This window comes from Taudactylus pleione, unplaced genomic scaffold (genome assembly GCF_031769625.1).
Source record: "Taudactylus pleione unplaced genomic scaffold, aTauple2 ptg000314l, whole genome shotgun sequence".
Lineage (NCBI taxonomy): Eukaryota > Metazoa > Chordata > Amphibia > Anura > Myobatrachidae > Taudactylus > Taudactylus pleione.
Genome location: NW_028284715.1, coordinates 16267786 through 16287394, shown reverse-complemented (window position 1 = coordinate 16287394; position 19609 = coordinate 16267786). Strand labels below are relative to the sequence as shown.

The 19609-nt window shown below is 45.4% G+C and overlaps 1 protein-coding gene across 3 annotated transcripts in view; it reads right to left on the bottom strand.

The window, feature by feature from the left end:
• Positions 1–19609, bottom strand: part of MTERF3 (mitochondrial transcription termination factor 3) — a 40149-nt gene that overhangs the window by 15687 nt on the left and 4853 nt on the right. For all 3 annotated transcript variants that reach the window (XM_088442713.1, XM_088442711.1, XM_088442714.1), the window contains exons 2-4: positions 16228–16577; positions 14046–14198; positions 11731–11920 (exon numbers count right to left, since the gene is read on the bottom strand). In XM_088442713.1, coding sequence (XP_088298839.1) covers positions 11731–11920; positions 14046–14198; positions 16228–16561 — 677 coding nt within the window. In that variant the 5' untranslated portion in view covers positions 16562–16577. The remainder of the gene's footprint in view (positions 1–11730; positions 11921–14045; positions 14199–16227; positions 16578–19609) is intronic.

The following is a 19609-nucleotide window of genomic DNA, read 5'->3' as shown; positions in this document are numbered from 1 at the left end:
CCCGAAGATGTCAAGATACCATCGTGTTGCCGACGTTGGTAAGTATGCATGTTAGGGACCTCCCGGGGAGGGTTAGGCTGCGGGGAGGGGGGGTTAAGGCTAGGCACCACCGGGAGGAGGTTAAGGTTAGAGGGGGACTTACAGGCCCCTTTCGGGATCCTGAACTTTGGGATGCAGTTGTTGGTCTTCTGACCGCCAGCATCCCGACCGCATATATTCCCAGACATACAATCTAAGCACGAAGTGCTCCTTATTTATATGGTTAAAAGAAAGACTTCACAGTTGTGACTATTTATGGGTTAAAACGATTTATGTGTAAAATAGAACCAAAGGACGTATTTTTGAGATGTAACCTAGTTGTAGAACATGAACCTGTACCTGCGGCGTGTTTAAAGGAAGCGGGCTGAGAATATTCAGTCCTTTGCCTACACCAGGGCCACACCGCCACGTCATCTGAGTGACAGCAGCTGTTTGGAAGGAAAAGCTATTTTCCTTCCACACAAGTGCCAGTGGGGGGCAGACTTGGACAGAAAAGTACATACGCATGCCCCCCTTTTTATAAAAATAAGCTACAGTATAGTTAGGTGCACTCTGTTAGAGAAGGTCCTATGGCCAGTTAGGCATAGGATATTGGTATACAGAATACCACAATGCAAAAGTCCACAAATGGCAGACAGAAAGTTGGTATAATGACAATGAGGGGTTTCCTGTGCGAATTGGCTTGATGCAGGAGTTTTTGTTCACAAAAAGTTTTGATTGTGATAAGTTACTGAAGCAAACGGGGTTGTTTGTAGCTGTTGTAATGTAGACTATAGTCTGCAGATGTCAGGATAGGTTTATGTGCCCTGGAATACACAACAGCACTCTCTGGTGTTGTATATTCCTGGGAGATCAGTACAGAATTTATATTCAGCAGGCTAGACAGTCTAGTGTTAGATTTAAGATTCTGCACAGCTTCTGAAATGCTGCCATTTACGGACGCATACTAATGTTTGAAGATTCCAAGTAGTTAGAGAACACAAGCCACGGTTATTAAACTTAATTGACTCTGAGAATCGCAGTTTGTCACTAACCTTATGTGAACCAGTCATTTCTTCTCTCTGACTGAACACCAATTCTACAAACACAAACCCATAGGGCACGATTCTATTCAACGCGATGTAAATAGCGCCGGGAGTGAGCTCCCGGAGCTATTCAATACACCGCGCTGCCAAGTCCGGCTAATGATTTCTTCTCTCATCCCTCCGAGGATGAGAGAAGAAATCCGATAAAAGTCCCGGCGCGAGGCTGTTTTCTGCCCTTCGCGCCTGGAAAATAGCCTCGCGCCGGGAAGTTAGGTCGGGGAATGCCCGTTATCACGCCTAAACACCCTGTTTAAGGCGCGAGAACGAGCCTTCCCCGACCTAACATCGTGATGAATTGAATAGCTCCGGGAGCTATCTCTCGGCGCTATTTACATTGCGTTGAATAGAATCGTGCCCATAGTCATCACTACCTCATGGACTGCTGTCTTATCTTTTATGGAAAGCACACAGATTCAATGCTTCAAATCAAGTCTAATGCCCTTTGAATGTGGTCTCTCTAATCCAGTGGTTCTCAAACTCGCTCCTCAGGACCCCACACAGGTCACGTTTTCAAGGTCACCTAGCAGGTGCACAGGAGTATACATTACTCACTGACATATTTTAAAAACATCCACAGGTGGAGCTAATATTTCACTTGTGATTCTGTTAGGAGTCCTGGAAAAACATGCACTGTTTGGGGTACTGAGGACCGAGGTTTGAGAAGCTGTGCTTTGGTCTAAAAGATATATTTTGAAAAATCATAGTATTTGGTACAGTTACCATAATCTTATCGGGAGTACTCATCAGCATTCATTTGGGCCTATTCCCCATTTTGCAGATGATTGTTTAAAAAAAAATCTGCAATGTATGGGGTTCACAATTGCAGATTCGGACCAAAAAGTGATCGGAATCAGTGGATCAGGTGGATTTCACAGACCAATCAGAACTGTAGATTGTTAATGTATGGTAATGATCAGTCGATTTGCCGACCGTTACTAGTAAAATGATGAGTCTTTAACTGTTATTTGCTGAAAATGATCTGCAAATCGATGAAAAATAATATCTAATGTAAAGTAGGAGTGCATATTGAAGAATCGTTAACTTAATGGAAAAAAAAAAAAAACAACACAGAACATACTTTTTCAGTATTCCATTAAGCGGGGACCACACTTCTCCTTGTGCTAAGCCTTATTTACCGTTGAACACGATCCCAGACAATGTGTCACATGGTCAGGGCAGCAACAAAGATCTAGGTTTATTTTTACTTGCTGGTAGAATTTAATATCTTACACTGATGGAATGCTGGAGCTTGGCTGCAATGTGTGAGGTGGGGAAGGGAAGGCCTGGAAAACATGGCCTAGGAGAGGCTAAATACAATGGAACTGTGTGACTTGGCAGGCCTGGCTTGTATTTGGAATGCAGATATGCAAGAACCAATCACAGCTATAATAACCGTATTGCCCATTTCTAGATCTGAATAGGCCCTCTATTTCCAGTAGCTTCCTCCAAAACATACAGAAGTTTATTATACTCTGGGTAGTAATCTGTAACCTCAATAGATAATCTGTATGGCCAAAGTCATTGCATTTAAGTCTGAACGAGAATATTTTATTGCACATGGACTTTCAAGACAGGTGGGAAAATGAAGACTAGCATGGCCTAAACGAGGAGTCTGAGCGAAGACACCCCAACCATATAGGTATGAGGGCTGGAAAGTTATGGATCTGATTCTGAGTAGGTAGGAAATATAAAAAATAATCAAGTAACTTTACACGTGGACAAACCATGCTGCAATACAAATACAATGGGTGAAAATACATTTATATTTTTGCATGTGGGGTAAATACTGGCTGCTTCTGCATGTAGCCCACAAATGCTGGACAGCTTTATTTTTGCACTGCAATTTAGATTTGAGTTTGGACACAACCCTCCCAAATATAAATCTCTCTGCACATTTTACACCTTCCGCCCCGTCCCCCTCCCCCGCAGTGCAATATGGTTTTACACAGGCGCAGAGTTACTTGCTTTTTGTTTGCTTTGCTTCTACCTCATAATCAGCCCCTATGAGCATGAAGTTTAGACAAATTATTATTACCCACAGCACCTCTCTGCCCAGTATAAAAATGCACTACAGACCTTATTTAAAAAAATAAATAATGCACATAAAATATAGGAGCTGTAACACGTAGCAATTACTCAGGTATCATTTAGTCAGATATCCGCTTTATCAGTCTAGTGTAGTCAAGATTGATGGAAGCGGATGTTATTGAATAAATCATTTTAGTTAACACATTAACGATTCATGTACTTACAATCTAAAAACATACACGGCTGCAGTGTCTCTCTTATAGTGTATGCACTGTGAATCTCTTCACAGGACACGCATAAGTGATTAGCAGTGCACAACTGGATAAATAAGGGGCAGTATACAGAGACAATCAGCCGATTTACCGGCGAAATGCTGTGACACTGTAATGTAGCATTTCGCATGCAGATACACCCGCAGTCGCACAGAGAATATAGGCATGCCGCATATCATTTTAATCAGGCTTCCTATTCGCATCACTTTGTGAATTGTAAGGTAAAAAGTCACACACAAAGATGGTTGGTGCTACAGAGTCACACGGCGTTCACGAGTTGTGTATCGCGACTTGTAGCGAGCGAAGGATAGATGTATGTTGACACATCATTATGGCTTGAGGTACTAAGCAAACAGAATAGCAGCAATGAGATCATAAATGTAAATATGTATAAATTCCAGTGAAATTAACCCTACAATTAAACTGTATTGTAAACTGTAAATTAGCCCACAAAATATGTTTGTGTAGGATTAGACTTATTCTGGTCTAGATCATCTATGACGCTTATCCCAAACAGCTTATCAAGGCAGATGTAGTTCAACTACAGCCTTAATAACTAAACTTATAACAAACTTATAATAACATTTTATCTTAATAAAATCATGTATTTATAAATTACAGACCAGAATATGTATGCACAACCTGAAGTTTGCTAAAGCCATTAAATCTACTGTGACAAAAACACTGGGAAAGATATATATGCCTCAGGTTTTTAGCTTCTGTATGGTAAATAGAAACTGATTAGCAATCCTGATTGCTAGACCACCTATGAGAGGCTGATAAAGAGTGTAGCAGTCTCCATAGTCAGTCTCTCACTACCTGGGGAGCAGGCTGACAGACCTGTTGAGGGATGGCTTTATGTAAAAGCTGTATTTATATGTGGTTTTGTGTGAGTTGGACATTAGGTCCTCCCACCCTTAGAGAGGGAGACGTCTGTTGTTTAGTTAGAGGACAGACAGGCTATAACTTATATTTATGATTTTTTTTATCTTACTACCCAAATAAAACTAGCGATGGATACCTGTATCAATGCCCTGGACTGGTGTGACACGGAGTGTGGCTGTTTATCCCAGGAAACGTCACTCCTTAAATCATTAACCTGCTCTTGCGACTAACCAATATTCCTTTTTGGACATGAGAGAGCTCTAAGTATTGTCAACATGGCAAACTTAGGTGATGCGCACCCCCACTCCCAACCCCTTGCTTGCACCCTGCCATCATCAGACCTTACCACACCCACACAGGCATGGCACAATGTTGTACACTCATCATTCAGCCACATTCAAAGAGGTTATATATGCATAAGCCGGACAAGACGTGTTGTGGAAGTGATAAGTGGATAATGTACAGAGGCAACAGCAATAGCTCTTGCAAGCACACATGCAACTAATTTCTGATTACCCAGGTGGGGCGAGCGCTCCACTTGGGGGGTGTGTGTGGGTGGAGACTGGGGAGGTGAGTGGACCCTTTTAGGGGGCTCCTTTCCGTGCAGTTCAATAGACCGGCACGTTACCCCTGCTGGACCTTTGGTCAACAGTCTTAGGATGTCTCGGGGGGAGGGGAGTGGTGGGTTGGCAGCGGCTCTGGCAGTTGTGGATTTACACCCTGGCGGCGTCCCGCACAGGGGTATAAGTCTTGGAGTCACTTACCTACCGGTAGGATTTGTTGGTGAAAAAGGCTTGGGCTGCTGGTAGCTGGTGTTAGTTTCCTTTTGCAGATTGGATGGCTGCTGCGGTGTCAGCGGTTGGAGGAAGCTCTGTGTGTGGTAGTAGCTCGCTGGTGCACTGTGGGGCTTGATGCACCGCGTTGCTGGCGTTCTGTTCCCACTGCCTGGTGGGTGCCTGTTGGTGTGGATCGCTTAGGGATTGCTGCTGGACGAACAGCTGTGAGTGGAGCTGGTGTTGGTTGCTCCCAGGGGGCGGTGCGTGGTCGCCTGGGTCTAGCAGGTGGAGTGGTGATCAAGAGGGGTGCGCAGGGCTTTGCTAGGTGTGATGCCCAGCGCGGCCCTGCAGGTGGTGGGTAGAGAGGGTTCTGGAAGCAGCAAGGCTCGACCGAGTTCTCCGCGGGAATGAAGAGCTCTGGTGTAAGCTGGCTGTGGTGTCAGAATGTAGCGGGTCTCCGATGCGTTTCGGCAGGGGCTCTGCCTTCTTCAAGGAGGTAAGAAGTGTGGCTATGCATGTGTGAGGTTTATGAATGTTCGCACCCAACAACCACCTTAACAAATTCGAAACCTACCTAGACATCAACAGATTTGTGCGCAAACTAACCTTAAAAAAGTACTTCCTATCCAACAAAACCACCTCAGAAACCAACCCTGACAAATTCAAGCACACAACACTAAGACCACCTTCCAAATTCTTCCCCAGCCATCTTAAAAGACATTTCATCAACACCTTCGAACACATGGTAACGGAAGACATGAACTAACTTGACACTAGAATCAAACACCGCAACCCTAACCTCACGGCAGGCGAACGCAGCGCACTCAAAGAACTCAAAACTGACACCAACCTCATAATTAAACCAGCTGATAAGGGAGGGGGAATAGTACTCTTGAAAAAAAAAAAACGATTACATCACAGAATCCCTACGCATACTACAAGACACAAACACATACGAGACCCTCAGGACAGATCCCACACATAACTTTAACATGACACTCAAACACATACTCCAAAACGGACTAGACAAAGGTATCTTGAACAAACACGAATACAATTTCATATACAACCCCAACCCCATCATTCCAGTTTTCTACTATCTCCCGAAAATACACAAAAGCATCACCAATCCACCAGGCAGACCAATCATATCCGGCATCAATTCCATATCAAGCAACCTCTCACAATACATCGACCATTTCCTGCAACCACACGTCAAACGCCAACGATCACACCTCCAGGACACCACCCATGTACTCAAAATCCTCGACAACATAACATGGGGTGATGACCACTGGCTGGTCACCAGCGATGTTACATCACTCTACACTGTAATCAATCACACACAAGGACTCGACAGCATCACCTAACACCTCAAACACAATGATTCACTGGAACCAGACCAATTATCCTTCATTCTACAAGGCATTGACTACATCCTTTCACATAACTATTTCTGGTTCAATGGGGAGTTGTTCCTGCAGAGGACGGGCACCGCCATGGGGATGAAGTTCGCGCCCAGCTATGCGAACCTGTTCATGAGTAGCTGGGAAGACTCCCACATATGGACGGGCCATGGCTGGGACTCGAACTTGGTCCTATGAACGAGGTACATCGACGACGTCCTCTGCATCTGGAAAGGCCCCCTCAACACATTAATTGACTTCATCAAGTACATCAATGACAACGATAGAAACCTCCATTTCACGACACACTACAGCCAGACATCAGTCAACTTCCTCGACTTGGAAGTCTTCATTGAAAACCAACAGATACATACCAAAACCTACCAAAAACCAGTGGACGTCAACAGCTACATCCTATCCACCAGTGGTCACCACCCCACCTGGCTTGACAATATCCCCACAGGACAATTCAAACGCATTAGACGCAACTGCACAAGACTCACAGACTACAAGGAACAAGCCAACACCCTCAAAAAACAATTTTTGGACAAAGCATACAAACCAGACAAGTTAGAACGCACCCTCATACAAATAGGTAAAGACAGACAGCCACTTCTTGACTACAAACAAAAACCACAAGATATACAGAACAACATCCCATTTATCACGCAATACAACACACACGCAAACAGCATAAAACGCATCGTGAACAAACATTGGCACCTACTACTACAAGACGAACAACTTATCGACATCTTACCCAGCAAACCAAAAGTCATCTACAGAAAAGCCACCAACATACAGAACCAACTGGAACGCAATCACATCCCACCCCTGCAACATTCACAAACTACCCAGGACAACTCTAGACCCACACAAGGTTTTTTCCACTGCGGTACGTGCACCAACTGTACCACCTTGAAATATAGCAGCACCAGACCCACCACATCATTCACATCAACACAGACAGGAGAAACATACAAAATACAGGAACACATAACATGCAACACCACGAACGTCATATATCTTATACAATGCCCCTGCAACCAACAATACATCGGCAGAACCACCAGACCACTTAAAACTAGGATCCAAGAACACCTCAGAAACATCACGAAACAGACAGACAACCACAGCATACCGATACACTTCCAAGAACACCACCATAGCAACACGACAGGCATCAGATTCACAGGCATTAAACACATCAAGAAAAACTGGAGGGGAGGGGACCACACCAAGATCCTAAACAAGGAGGAACTCCGGTGGATCTTCACCCTCAAAACACTAGCACCCAAAGGACTAAACATCGATAACGAGATTAAATCAATCAGTCATCTCCAAATGAACACGGCCACCATATACTTGACACATTAACAACACCGATCCCCACGTAACCCCGCGTACTTAACCTCTTCAATTGTCAAGACAATCCGACCTTCCACCCTCTGACCATCCAAACCCCCCCTCCACTAAATCATCTACCACCTCCCTCTACCGCCCCCATCAAGCCATACCCACCTTCAAATGCTGACACCCAGAATCAGTGATCCCCATTCCCCCCCCCCGCATCACCGTTACCTTGACATCCCCTTCCCCAACCAACCCTGCCCTAACACATGCACACCCTGACACCTTGATCATCACCACCCCCATACCCCTTATATCGACCGCACCACCCATTCCAACACCCCCACCCACATCCCAAACAGACTCCCCCCGACACAACAGACAGCGGCCCTCACACTTATACACCTAGTCACGATCTCATCCGAGCCACCCCCGTCCCCCTCATCTCATCGCCCAGCACATTAAGCACCCATTACACCCCACTGCCACACACATTTAAGACACACCCCACCCCCCGCTTCTCTATGTTGCTATGGCTCTTGTCTGACACACATCACCGGTCCGTAACATGAACACACACCTGCCCCCTACCACCCCCCTCACGCTACACTTTATCCCAGCCCCCACACACATTCCTGACTGCCTCTATAGAGACCACAACACCCCAAGACGGCACCCCTTCCCCCCCCCCTCTCCACAACAAGACCATTTACACACTACTGCACCAAACACATTCCACACACTAAGAACCTATTAGTCAACACACCAACCTTGCTCCTCCTCGCCACACGTTAACACACACTTCTCCGTGTCAGTCGATTTAACCACTTGGCCACACCACATATATACTTACACAACCCTGGCATTCCACACATCATGCAGGTTAGCGATACTAACCACTACACCCACCCTCCCACCACACGCGGCCATCATCTAGACACCATTATACACATAACAGGAATGTCCACTACAGCACTGCCAGCTTGACACATGCCACACGCACCAGTCTTATTCCATCTCCCCCTGCCCGATCACCTAGCCACCATCCCCGGAGACATGCCCATCCACACCTCCCCGGACCCCTGCGGTCACCCGAGCCACCAACCATCACCCTCATAATCACCCCCACACACACACACACCTAGCCTATCACAGCGCATGTTTGGCCGCCCGCACCACGGGACTAAACTACCACGACAATGCGGTTTCACATCCCCACCTCCACAATAATTGCCTTACACACCCCGGTGCCCCTGACCCCCACCCTACTCGCCACATGCCCCTGCCCGCTCATTAAATCCTTCACACAGCACAAAACACTCAGTCACCTTTCCGCATACCTCCTCCGCCCAACGCACGCCAGAGCCAGCTGTCACCTCAAGCCATGTAAACATACGGAAACCCTACACAGCACAAGATTGGCTGCCAGCACCACGTGACCACCTCCAACCAACCACACCCGGTCTCGATCCCCATAGCAGCCATATAATGCATTAAAGCACACCAGCCTCAGCATACACACCCACACCAGCAGAGCACACGACTGGCTGCCGACACCACATGACCGCCGCTGACCATCCACAGCCGGTCACAATCCCCATAGCAGCCACATATGCACCCAGACACGAGCCCCAGCTAACACACCCACCGCAGCGCAGCACACCATTGGCTGCCCAAACCACGTGACGTTATCACCCAACCACAGGCTTAGCCTCGCACAATCACCCACGACCTATCAGATACATGGGCCACACCCACTCTTAGCCCTGATTGGTCATCTCCACCACCTGACAAACAGAACCCGGAAGTTCCACATTTAAACCTCACACATGCATAGCCACACTTCTTACCTCCTTGAAGAAGGCAGAACCCCTGTCGAAACGCAACGGAGACCGCCTACATTCTGACACGACAGCCAGCTTACACCAGAGCTCTTCATTCCCGCGGAGAACTCTGTCGAGCCTTGCTGCTTCCAGAACCCTCTCTACCCACCACCTGCAGGGCCGCGCTGGGCATCACACCTAGCAAAGCCCTGCGCACCCCTCTTGATCACCAATCCACCTGCTAGACCCAGGTGACCACGCACCGCCCCCTGGGAGCAACCAACACCAGCTCCACTCACAGCTGTTCGTCCAGCAGCAATCCCTAAGCGATCCACACACACAGAGCTTCCTCCAACTGCTGACACCGCAGCAGCCATCCAATCTGCAAAAGGAAACTCTAACACCAGCTACCAGCAGCCCAAGCCTTTTTCACCAACAAATCCTACCGGTAGGTAAGTGACTCCGAGACTTATACCCCTGCGCGGGACGCCACCAGGGTGTACATCCACAACCGCCAGACCCGCTGCCAACCCACCACTCCCCTCCCCCAGAGACATCCTAAGACTGTTGACCAAAGGTCCAGCAGGGGTAACGTGCCGGTCTATTGAACTGCACGGAAAGGAGCCCCCTAAAAGGGTCCACTCACCTCCCCAGTCTCCACCCACACACACCCTCAAGTGGATCGCTCACCCCACCTGGGTGCCTGGGACCGAACAGGATTAGTACTGTTTTTTTCCAATAAACCCTTTGGACCCCATTTCTGCCTCTGTCTTCATTTCCTCACCCACCACCTCCAGTCCATTAGACCCTCTTCCCTCCCTACACCCCATCACTCCACACAACAACATCAAACACAAAAGACCACGACACACTATTACTCCAGCATTACACCCATAGGGCGGGCGCACCCTCCGCACCCTCTACCGCCTTCTATCGTTACACAGGACCCGGTACTCCTGCTTTTAGGAAGGTGCAGCACCCCGACACAAACAATACATCTCACATCCCATCTGCCCATACAGCAGAGCGCAGTTCTAACCCATCATTTGCAGTTAATTTCTGATTACATCAATGTGTTGACTTGCACAGCTAGAACCTTTAAAAAGAACACTTGAATCTAAATGCATTTATTTGACCTACTGGCTTCTTTCTGAGTTTGAGCAATATATATTATATAATCAGGCAGAACAGCTTTCTGACCAATGTCAGGGGCAAAGAGAATATACAACTGTGTTTTTCAGCCATGTATATTAACAAACCTGAAAAGGTCAGGTAATATATTTAGTAAAACTTGTTAAAAAGGTACATACAAGCACATATAGTAAAAGCTGTTTAAACCTTAATACAAAATCCTTTATCAGCTTTTACAGTAGACGAATACAAAGGAAGAAGAATAATAGAGTTAGCTTGCCGTTAAAGCATGACAAGGACAGATGATACAGCGATAAGAAATTACTATTTGGGAACAGAACCTTCTAAACTAACCAGAAGGGAGAAATCAGATCTCAGAGAAAGTTAGTGAGACGCAGCAGCCTGGGACTGCCAAGGTCAACAGATAAACCAACTCCAGATTTTATCCACTAATGTTTCCCACTGAGGAAGGTCGTTTAATTTTCCAGTGATAAGTGATGTCCCTCAGCTCTGTACAGCTTTATCTCAGCTATCCTCATTCAGTAATGCATGCATCTCACGTTCAATGAAAGATCGTGCTACGTATTCTAATTGTATAGAGAGCTCCCTTATCTGACACAAGGTATTGGTGGAACAAAATGTATGTAACAATGCTTTAGCACATATCCTAATATCCTGATTAGGTTTTGTTTTATTACACGTGTTAAATTACATAAAGGAGACCGGACGCCCTCACAACAGACCGCACTGATATCTTTATACTAACAGATATGAATGGAAGTAACATTATATTTAGCAATAGCTTACACTCGGAAGGCAATGACCGCTACTTACAGCGCTGACATGGAGCAATTCAAGTTGCTCCTTGCCGTCGCTGCATTTAGCAACTAGCACTGCAGGGAACCTTCTTCATGGGCAACAAATATTCCCTGTACCTTTTGTGCAGCTTGTCTAGATCCTCACTGAGAATGAAGGGATTCTTGGTCAGGAACGGCCCCAGCTGGCTGTCTTCTAAACCAACATCTTTTAGGAACAGGAGGATTTTACTTATATCCTTCTCAAAGTCTAACTTCAGGAGAAAAGTCCCCACATTGGGACGCTTTTCTAGCTTGGATAAATCCACACCTGCGGTAAAGCACATGCACACCATCACCAATCAATCTACACATGAGAAAAAAAATAATACGCAAGCACTGAACAGTTTCCTTGAAACATAAATGCTCCTATTTATCCATTATGCGTTTATTCTGAAGCACGCTTCCATTCCTCTTATTGATGTGCATCTGCCCAGGCACCTTCTGTAACCTACAGATGTGTCCTCGTACACCTCTTCCTGGTGATCCCAGCGGTGCGTGCGTTTTCCTCAACTATTAAACTTTTTCCTGCTAATTTTCCCTCAATTGTGCGTCTTGATTTGCAAATAGCGTACTAGGTACTTAGATTAGGTTATTTGTCACATCGCAGATTAAGTATAATGTTGCATGGCGAGGGTCACTAGTTTCGGACCTCTCTATATCCTGTTTAGCCTAGATTATGCACTTATTCCGGGTTGGGTATAAAATCCTGCCTGTCAAGATGCTGCTGGTCAGAATACAGACAGCAGCATCCCGACAGCCAGAATCCCGACACCCATAGAGAACACTAGTGAGTATTTTTCTAACCCCTACCTTAACCCTAACCCACCCCGATGCCTCACACTAACCTCCCCCCCTCAGTGCCTAAACCTAACTTCCCCCTGCCTGGTGCCTAAACCTAACCTCCCCCTCCCCGCACCCTAATCCTAACACTCCCTCCCCGGTGCCTAACCCTTCCCCTAATGCCTAATCCCGCTACCTAACATCCCCCTAACACCCCGATACTAACCTTTGGGATGCCGGCGGTCGGGATACTGGTGCCGGGATCCCGACCTGTCGGGATTTCGGTACCGGTATTCAGACTGTCGGCATCCCGCACACTGGGATGCCAACTACATCCCCATATTCCTGCTACTCCTTCCTTCATTGTGTTTTCCTCAATTTTGGCACCTTGGTTCGCTTATAGTGTTCTAGATACTTAGGATGTGTTTGGTAGCAAAGTCAATGGGGCGAGAAACCGGGATAATAGGTGCGAGATAAGGATAGGTGTAGGTAGACAAATCTGTAGAAATGGAGAGGTCTATAAACGTTTATAACACTTTACCTTTTTACCTAAACTATTGCTCCTTTGACCATCATAATACCTTGTCTGTCTCAGGACAGCAATGGGGAATTTTATGAACTAGTTAAAAAAAAAAATGCACTAATGCACTGCTTGTATGCATTGGACCAAGATGTAGAGAAAAAACAATGTGCTACCAAAACCAATGGCAGAGGCCCACTTGGCTCTGCATATTCATGCTAAACGGGACCACTTCCAAATATCTCCATCCATCAAAGTTCATTAGAAAATCTCATCCCCTAAAAAAAAACAAAAAAACAAAAACAAACTTGTGCTCAGGATCAGGTGCATTACTGCTATTCACATTCTCCAAAATGCCCTGATCACCTATAACTGGCCAAGCTTTTGCATATAACGAAGCAGAGGTGTTCCTTTTTATTCCTCAATTCTAACTCCCTGCAGCCCCTCTACCAGATGACAGCTGCCCCACGCCAGCAGCTTACAGAGAAGAAATCGGACAGTGAAAAGTGAGCAGGAAATTCAAACTCCCACTAAATATGTAAACTGTGAACAGGCCTGAGTTATCATTATAACTTATGTGTTAACAGAACGTATCGGCATGTACAAATATTAGCAATTTTGTATTTATTACATTTAGCATAATTTTTTTCTTAATATTATTACTGACTATTAAACTGCAGCGACTTTTAATTGTTGCTCCTGTGTCTCATCCTCGGTGCCTGAAGCTTTCTACCATGCTACACGCAATCAACTAGGAGCACTATCACTGATTGACTGATAGAGCTAGGTAGCCCAAGCCACGCTACGTCATAGTGTCCCTTAATGAACAGCATGAAAAGAGGCAGTGGTGTATACAGGAGACTTGTTTAATAAATACTGCCAGATCTATGAAACCTATAAGCCTACATCATGAATACCCACATTTCCTATTTAGAACTGTGCTCTATAAACCCCCCCAAAAAAATTAAAAGGATTACATTACACAGTTCAATCTACAATGAACAGTAACACGATGTACTACGGCCACCTCTCCTCTGATCAGTGATATGATGATCGTGTTCGTCTTCTTGCATGACAAGGTTTGTCCACTCACCAAGCAAAAGGAGCTTCTGTAGAGTTTCTGACTGGTCTACATAGTCTCGGAGGGTGTAGGAGTCTGGTGGGATTGGAATATGCGGCTCTATAAGGGCAGCTTCCTCTTCTGTGAGCACATCCAACGGCGACAGATCTGGAACATCCTCCGGTTCTTGCAAACAGAAAACAACAAAGTCTGACCGCCTTGCAGAAGACTATAAATGATGACTGTAAATGATACAGCTAAGCTACTTCGGATGCTCTGTCTAAAGTCATAGGGACTGATCCTGCGTTGGATGCAACGTTGTCTGTATCTATCGCCGGTTTAGCATCTGCAATTTTATGCTAATACCGATATAAGCCCTTACACTGGCGTATATCAGTGTGTGTGAATGTGCAGGGACTGAGACACCCGCTTTCAGCATCCTTAAATGTTGAAATATCGCTTGTTGCATCTTTAGACCCCACCATCAGGCACACCATGGAAACCTGCACCAGCCCTATGCTAGGTTCAGACTATCCATAGGAACATCCTATGTGAGCGATTCTGTGTCTCTACAGCGACACGACCGCGGCATTCCCAAAACACACCCATAAGATGGACCATCTCTGTGCGTCCGCTTAGCCACCTCTTTCACCACCCAGGAACGCCCAATTAATTTCATTAACATTTCTGAGACCGTGCGTCTAACGTGCGCCTCAATTGCGACTCTAAGCGCACGCTGTCTGTGTGCATGTGCAGTGCATCCAACTCAGAATCAGCCGTTCTTCTTCTACATAGTCATGGAATAAAAAAACACTTCTAATTGACACATAATTGACATTAGTACAGGTATCCGCAGCTTGTTTTATTTGTGAAGCAAAATCATAAAACTTAATCCTAGCCTGTCCGGCTTTAACTAAACAGAAGTCTCCGTCTCTAAGGGTGGAAGGATCTAATGACCAACACAAAACTAGAGATGAGCCGTTCGGTTTTGGCTCGAACCTTCCCGCCAATTTTGGATCTCAGAACGAGGCAAAATGTAATCTTTCATGACATTTTGACCATGAAAGATGATCCAAAACAAAACTGAACAGCTCATCTCTACACAAAACAGCATTTAAATGCAGCACTTACATAAAGTGTCTCTTAACAGGTCTGTCAGCCTGCTCCCCAGGTAGTGAAAGACAGCCCAGAGAAACTGACACAGGTGGTCTGCCAATCAGGGCTGCTGATTACCTGGATAATTACCACACAGAGTAATAGTGCCCTATGCCATGCCAATAATATAATTTTCCAGGCTAAAACACACCGCACACAGGCATAACACAGACCGGTATGAATGCATTGTAAAAAAAATATATATTGTTTTAACTCACCTCTACATTTTTCTAGTAAAAATTATAAATTGAATATTATTGATAAAACAAAACTAATTGGAGATCTTAACAATGCAAAAGTGCTTTTCATCAGAGCCTACAAGATAGTGGTTTAATGTTATAAAGTTTTGGTGGTCAAGAGGAATGGCAAATTTAGGAGAAAACTAAGATTAATAAGAAAAATAAAATTCCCAGCATGTATAAAAGACTCTAAAAATACTATTTTATCAATACAAGTCCTTGAATAGTAAGCAGGGAACTATATCTAAACTTCTAGGGTGCGACTCAAATCACTGCAACGCGTCTGGCACTTAACCGCGACTATTGCCCAGGGCGGTAACCTGCACCTCTGGGGTTAAGTGCCGGGCGTAATGCAGTTACCACAAGCGGTAAGCCCACGACTAGCCCCGAGGCACTAGTTAACACGGATCTCTGCTCGCATAAATCAGCAGAAATTTGCGTTGTTGGCTTACTGCGGGAATAAATTGAGTAGCTCCGGGCACTTAACATGGGTGCTGCAACCCTGCGGTGCCAATTGATTCGCCCCCAAAGAAACTCATTTCCAAACAAAACAGAGGTACTCTGTATGTCAAGGCAGTCACTGGCTGACAGTAAGCTACATGGCTGCATTTCCCTGAATAATGGTATAGCCCACAAACATGGCCACCCTCACTCTGATGCATTTTAAGTCATCCTTTGTTGACATGTTCTCAAACGTCAGACTTGATGTTTCTCTGAAAAGGTCCTAACACCATTCATCTCGGCACCATTGGTCTACATTCATAACAAAGACATTTGTGAGTATTAAAGTGGCTTTCACAATGTGATTAGAGCTTTTATACCTTCTGGGTGTGTATCCACATCCACTCTGGGTATTACGCCAGTCTGTTGGTTTTGGCTGATGGAAGGCAGATTACTTTCTGGGTGACTGGCCTGTATGCCACCCTGAGAGCAGTACTGAGCACAACCTGCTCTCCACTGCACAATACTGTTCCTTGCCGAGTTTTGCGCTATAATATACTGATGGTAAAATCGATGAGCGGAAACAGGATTATTATTCCTCCATTGGCTGAAGGGCACGGTGAGCGGCTCGTGCCGTCCCTTTGAAAAAGTAGAATAATGACTGAGAGATGAAAGCAAACATCTGCCACTTCTCTGACACGCGGGCAGCGCCATGGTTTAGTAACACAATCTAGGGGGAAAAAAAGCAAAAATACATGTTATTCTCAGTTATCGCTAGATATGGGTCAGTACAGTCTCAACAGTAGCAAGGGCACATGCAGAATTTCTACAGGGGGGCTTCCAAATACTTGATTTTAGAGTGAGTGTGGGCAGCCCATAAAGAGGGCATAACTAGCCCTGAACAAGTTATAATCTGCATCATACATGTAGTGTATGTAATCTGTCAGCCATATACAGGTTCCAGCAGCAGAACGTAGCACTGACCTGGGACATACATGTACACATTGATAAGATATAGGGGTCTATTTACTAAGCAGTGTTAGGAGACAGAGTGAAAAGTGATAAGGAAGTGATAAGATGCCAGCCAATCAGATCCCAACTGTCATCTCACAGGCTGTGTTTGAAAAATGACAGTTAGGAGCCGATTGGCTGGCACCTTATCACTGTCTTATCACTTTTCACTCTGTCTCCTAACACTGCTTAGTAACTAGACCCCTTAGTGTTAATTATTAATTCTGTGTTACATACACTAACCAAACATATTGACCTCCTATAAATAACATAAGTGGTCAGGGAATGGTTAAATATCCCATAATAAATATACATACAGATGTGTCCCCTCATACACCTAGCGTCTATACATCATACGGCGGGATGCCCGGTGAGAGTGAGACGCTGCAAGAAGAGTAACATACTAACGTACCATCTTATTCGCATTGCAGAGAAACACCACTCACAGTGTACTAGAGAAGCTGGGCTGCGACTTTGACTGCACAGGAATTAGTTATAAACACGTATAAAGATGAATCACAGCGGAACTTGGCGTGAGAAAAAGCCGCAGCGCCTGCATTGCAGCACTCAGTATACAGATTCAGAGTCACTCGCACACAGGTGTACAAATGTCACACATCTAATTGATCAGTGTAAACTAGGAAAGTATTTTATCGCTCCCGGTTGTTTTATTACGCGAATAAGACGCACATTTTGAGCGAAAAAGATGCTCAGTGCGGCCCAGTCGCCCGGGACATGGTGCGCCGAGAAGGGCTGTTTGACGCAACTGAAGCCACAGTGTATGACGACACATCTGTACAAAGTGCAACCAGCAGGAGACTGAACTGAGATCTCTAAGCAGACAATTTCCCGGGATGTAGTTAATAGACCGGCGGCATTTGGTCTGCTGGTCTATAATCCCAAACCAGAAGACCGGCAAGGGACAGAAGATAGGCGTCAAAATACCGACGCCTATCTTCATCCCGACGCCGGAGTGCCGAAGGAGTCCGGCCGTCCATAGCACTTAGCCGCTGGGGGGGTGGGGTGTTAGGCTTAGGCACCCCCCGGGGAGGGTTAGGTTTAGGGTGTGGGGGAGTGGAGGTGGGAAAAGTTGTGGTGACCGATCACCGCCGAACAAATGTCAGAAGGAACGCATATAGCGCTGTAACGTATATATGTGCTACATTGCAATAACCAGCGTTCCCAAAAACAGACTGTTTCTGCATGACACCATATCTCGTATATTTAAAACAGAGGTTTTACATTGAGGTCAGGTATATATTTCTTGCCCACGGCTTTGCCCTCATTGACGTCACTTCTAACAATATTTTTTTATTTGAGGTGTTTTAGTTGCATTGAGGAGCCTCTAAGCGTATATTTATTGCAGCTCGTATTCTCCAAATAAATAATGTTACACTTCTACATATTAATTCTCGTGAAACATTTGAAATAGTGTAAAGGCCAGATCCAATTATCCACAAAACTTACAGCGGGCTTGTGGACTTTAACGCCCAGAGCAAATTCCATTACAAGCCCTTTTCCTCACACTGTAACCCATACATTTTGAGTTAAGTGCCTGGAGCTAAGGGTTAACGCGTTCACAGCAAGGGTCACTGTATGCACACGCACAGAGCTGTAGCATATGTCACACACAGGATATACAGAGGTCACTGTATACACACACCAGTAGTACATATCACACACAGGATATACAGAGGTCACTGTATACACAAACACACAGTAGTACATATCACACACAGGATATACAGAGGTCACTGTATACACAAACACACAGCAGTAGTACATATCACACACAGGATATACAGAGGTCACTGTATACACACACAGCAGTAGTACATATCACACACACAGGATATACAGAGGTCACTGTATACACACACAGCAGTAGTACAAGTCACACACAGGATATACAGAGGTCACTGTATACACAAACACACACAGTAGTAGTACATGTCACACACAGGATATACAGAGGTCACTGTATACACATACACAGAGCAGTAGTAGTACATGTCACACACAGGATATACAGAGGTCACTGTATACACAAACAAACACAGTAGTAGTACATGTCACACACAGGATATACATAGATCACTGTACAGGCACAGAGCAGTAGTACATGTCACACACAGGATATACAGAGGTCACTGTATACACAAACACACACAGAGCTGTAGCATACGTATTTATGTCACAGAGGATATGGTCACGATTTTGTGCATTGCGCGCTCCCGTGGCTTCGCCTGATCTTTCTACATGTTCAAAAGATCAGGCGAATCACCTGACGATCCCATGCAGCGCTATTGAGGGAGGGTCCGGCAAATCGGGTGGTCGGGCACCGGATCGCCCAATGTGTAGGTACCACCCAATATGTAGGCCCATGGATCGTCGGTCACATCGGTGGGTACACATCGTAACGTGTGTACCCACCTTTAGTCTGACATATGCCAACCTTCATGTAATATATTATCAAAATTGGAGATGGTCTGGTGGGGACCCCTGGTCCACTTGACATGGAATGACTGTAGTATATATCACACGCACACAAAGGGTATGTAGAGGCAGGTGTAGTATAAACCACGCACAAGGTATATAGGTGCAGGTGTAGTATATATTACACACACACAGGGTATACAGAGGCAGTATTTATCATAAACACAGGGTAGATGTAGATGCAGGTGTATATAACACAAACAGGGTATATAGGGACAAGTGTAGTATATATAACACAGTGTATGTAGGAGCAGG